The sequence below is a fragment of the Plecotus auritus genome, assembly GCF_963455305.1.
Source record: "Plecotus auritus genome assembly, chromosome: 2".
NCBI lineage: Eukaryota > Metazoa > Chordata > Mammalia > Chiroptera > Vespertilionidae > Plecotus > Plecotus auritus.
Genome location: NC_137771.1, coordinates 203,373,430 through 203,375,550, shown reverse-complemented (window position 1 = coordinate 203,375,550; position 2,121 = coordinate 203,373,430). Strand labels below are relative to the sequence as shown.

The 2,121-nt window shown below is 37.4% G+C and overlaps 1 protein-coding gene across 1 annotated transcript; it reads right to left on the bottom strand.

Moving 5' to 3' along the window:
* Positions 1-218: 218 nt before the first annotated feature.
* On the bottom strand, positions 219-701 carry LOC308241312 (sperm surface protein Sp17-like; the record flags this gene model as incomplete). Its single annotated transcript, XM_080654712.1, has 1 exon — positions 219-701. One exon carries the CDS (start codon positions 699-701, stop codon positions 219-221), a length of 483 nt encoding a protein of 160 aa, XP_080510838.1.
* Between the last annotated feature and the right edge of the window lie 1,420 nt (positions 702-2,121).

The following is a 2,121-nucleotide window of genomic DNA, read 5'->3' as shown; positions in this document are numbered from 1 at the left end:
TTATTATTATTATTATTATTAGTGTGTGTGTGTGTGTGTTCAATGGCATGTTTATTAAACAAATGTTCATGACAGATTTTCACAACAGCAGCCAATGTAATTTCACTACATCGAATCTCCCTTACTAAGAAAAAAATGACAATCACAACATGGTTGATGGATTTGAATTGTTTTTTCATGTTTTCTGGGCCAGGGGAGGGGAGGCAAAACCAGTCTCCTCAGTTGTTTTCCTGTGTTTTCTCTTCAGGCTCATCTTGTTTCATTTTCTTCACCTCCTCTCTGGCTAGGTGTCCCCAGAACATTGCTTGAATTTTGACAGCAGCATGCTCCTCTTTTTCCTTATCTTCATCTGAAGATTCTAAAGCTGTGACTGGTGTCTCTACTTTCTCAGATGTCTGAGACTTTTCTTTCTCAGGTGGTTCTTGTTCATTGAATGCATGGTTGTTATAGAAGCGGTCATCCACCTTACTTCCCCATTCTGCTGGATTGAAGTTGGTTTTCTCTCTCTTCTCTAGAAGATTCTCAAAATATGCTGCTGCAAAAGATGGTATATTGTCCAGTTGCTGCCTCAGAATCTCATGTGTCAGCCCTTCAAGAGGTACAATAGTCAGTTCCTTCCAAGATGTCAATTTCATTCTCCAACTCCCACTACCAAATCCTTGTGGAATTTGGTAGTGGGAGTTGGAGAATGAAATTGACATCTTGGAAGGAACTAACTATTGTACCTCTTGGTTCTCCTAGAGCTGGTGTATCTTTATTATTGAAAGTATTACAGATAGTCCCCTTTGTCCCCCTTGATCCCCTCCACCACTACCTGCCCACTCCTGACCTTCACCGCACTATTGTCTGTGTCCATGGGTTATGCATATACACATATACATTCTTTGGTTAATCTTTCCCACTCCTCACCCTCAACCCCTGTCCTCTGAGATTCGTCAGTCTGTTCCATGCTTCTATGTCTTTGGATCTATTTTGTTTATCAGTTTATTTTGTTCATTAGATTCCACATATGAGTGAGATCATGTGATACTTGTCTTTTTCTGACTGGTTTATTTCGCTTAGCATAATGCTCTCCAGGTCCCTCCATGCTGTCTCAAAGGGTAAGAGATCCTTCTTTTTTACAGCTGGATAGTATTCCATTATGTAAATGTACTGTATTTTTTTTTTTTTTTATCCACTCATCTACTGATAGGCACTTGGGATGTTTTCAGATCTTAGCTATTGGAAATAGCACTGCTATGAATATAGGGGTGCATATATCCGTTCTGATTGGTGTTTCTCGTTTCTTTGGATGTATTCCTACAAGTGAGATCACTGGGTCAAATGGCAGTTCCATTTTTAGTTTATTGAGGAAACGCCATACTGTCTTCCACAGTGGCTGTACCAGTCTGCATTCCCACCAGTAGTGCATGAGGGTTCCTTTTTCTCCACATCCTCACCTGCACTTGTTTGTTGATTTGTTGATGATAGCCATTCTGACAGGTGTGAGATGGTACTTGATTTTTGTTTTAATTTGCATCTCTCAGATGATTAGTAACTTTGAGCATTTTTTTTTTCATGTCTCTTGGCCTTCTGTATGTCTACTTTGGAGAAGTATCTATTTAGGTCCTTTGCCCATTTTTAAATTGGATTGTTTGTCTTTCTTAAGTTAAAATGTATTAATTCTTCATATATTTTGGAAATTAACCCCTTATCAAATGCATCATTGGCAAATATGTTCTTCCATACAGTAGGCTCCCTTTTCATTTTGTTGATGGCTTCTTTTGCTGTACAGAAGCTTTTTATAAAAATGAAAAACTCTTTTTTCATTTTTTGAAAGATCCTTTTCTTATTTTTCTACTTCAATATACTCTATTAGTTTTTTTATGTTTAGAACTTTAATTCTGTCATTATCTGTTTTGTGTGCATGAAAGCTTTTTTATTGTTGCACATCCCTTTCATTTTGGTGTATTTTCTCAATTATTAGTGATCTTTTCTTGGCTAGTCATTCATATGTAAGAGTGAGACACTACAGAATAGAGTGTTATCTCTTGAATATTTGAAGAGTATGCCTTTGTGGCAGGATGCTTGCCAGAGAACTAATTTATTTTATTGGGGGCTCCTAATTGTCAATGTGGAAAA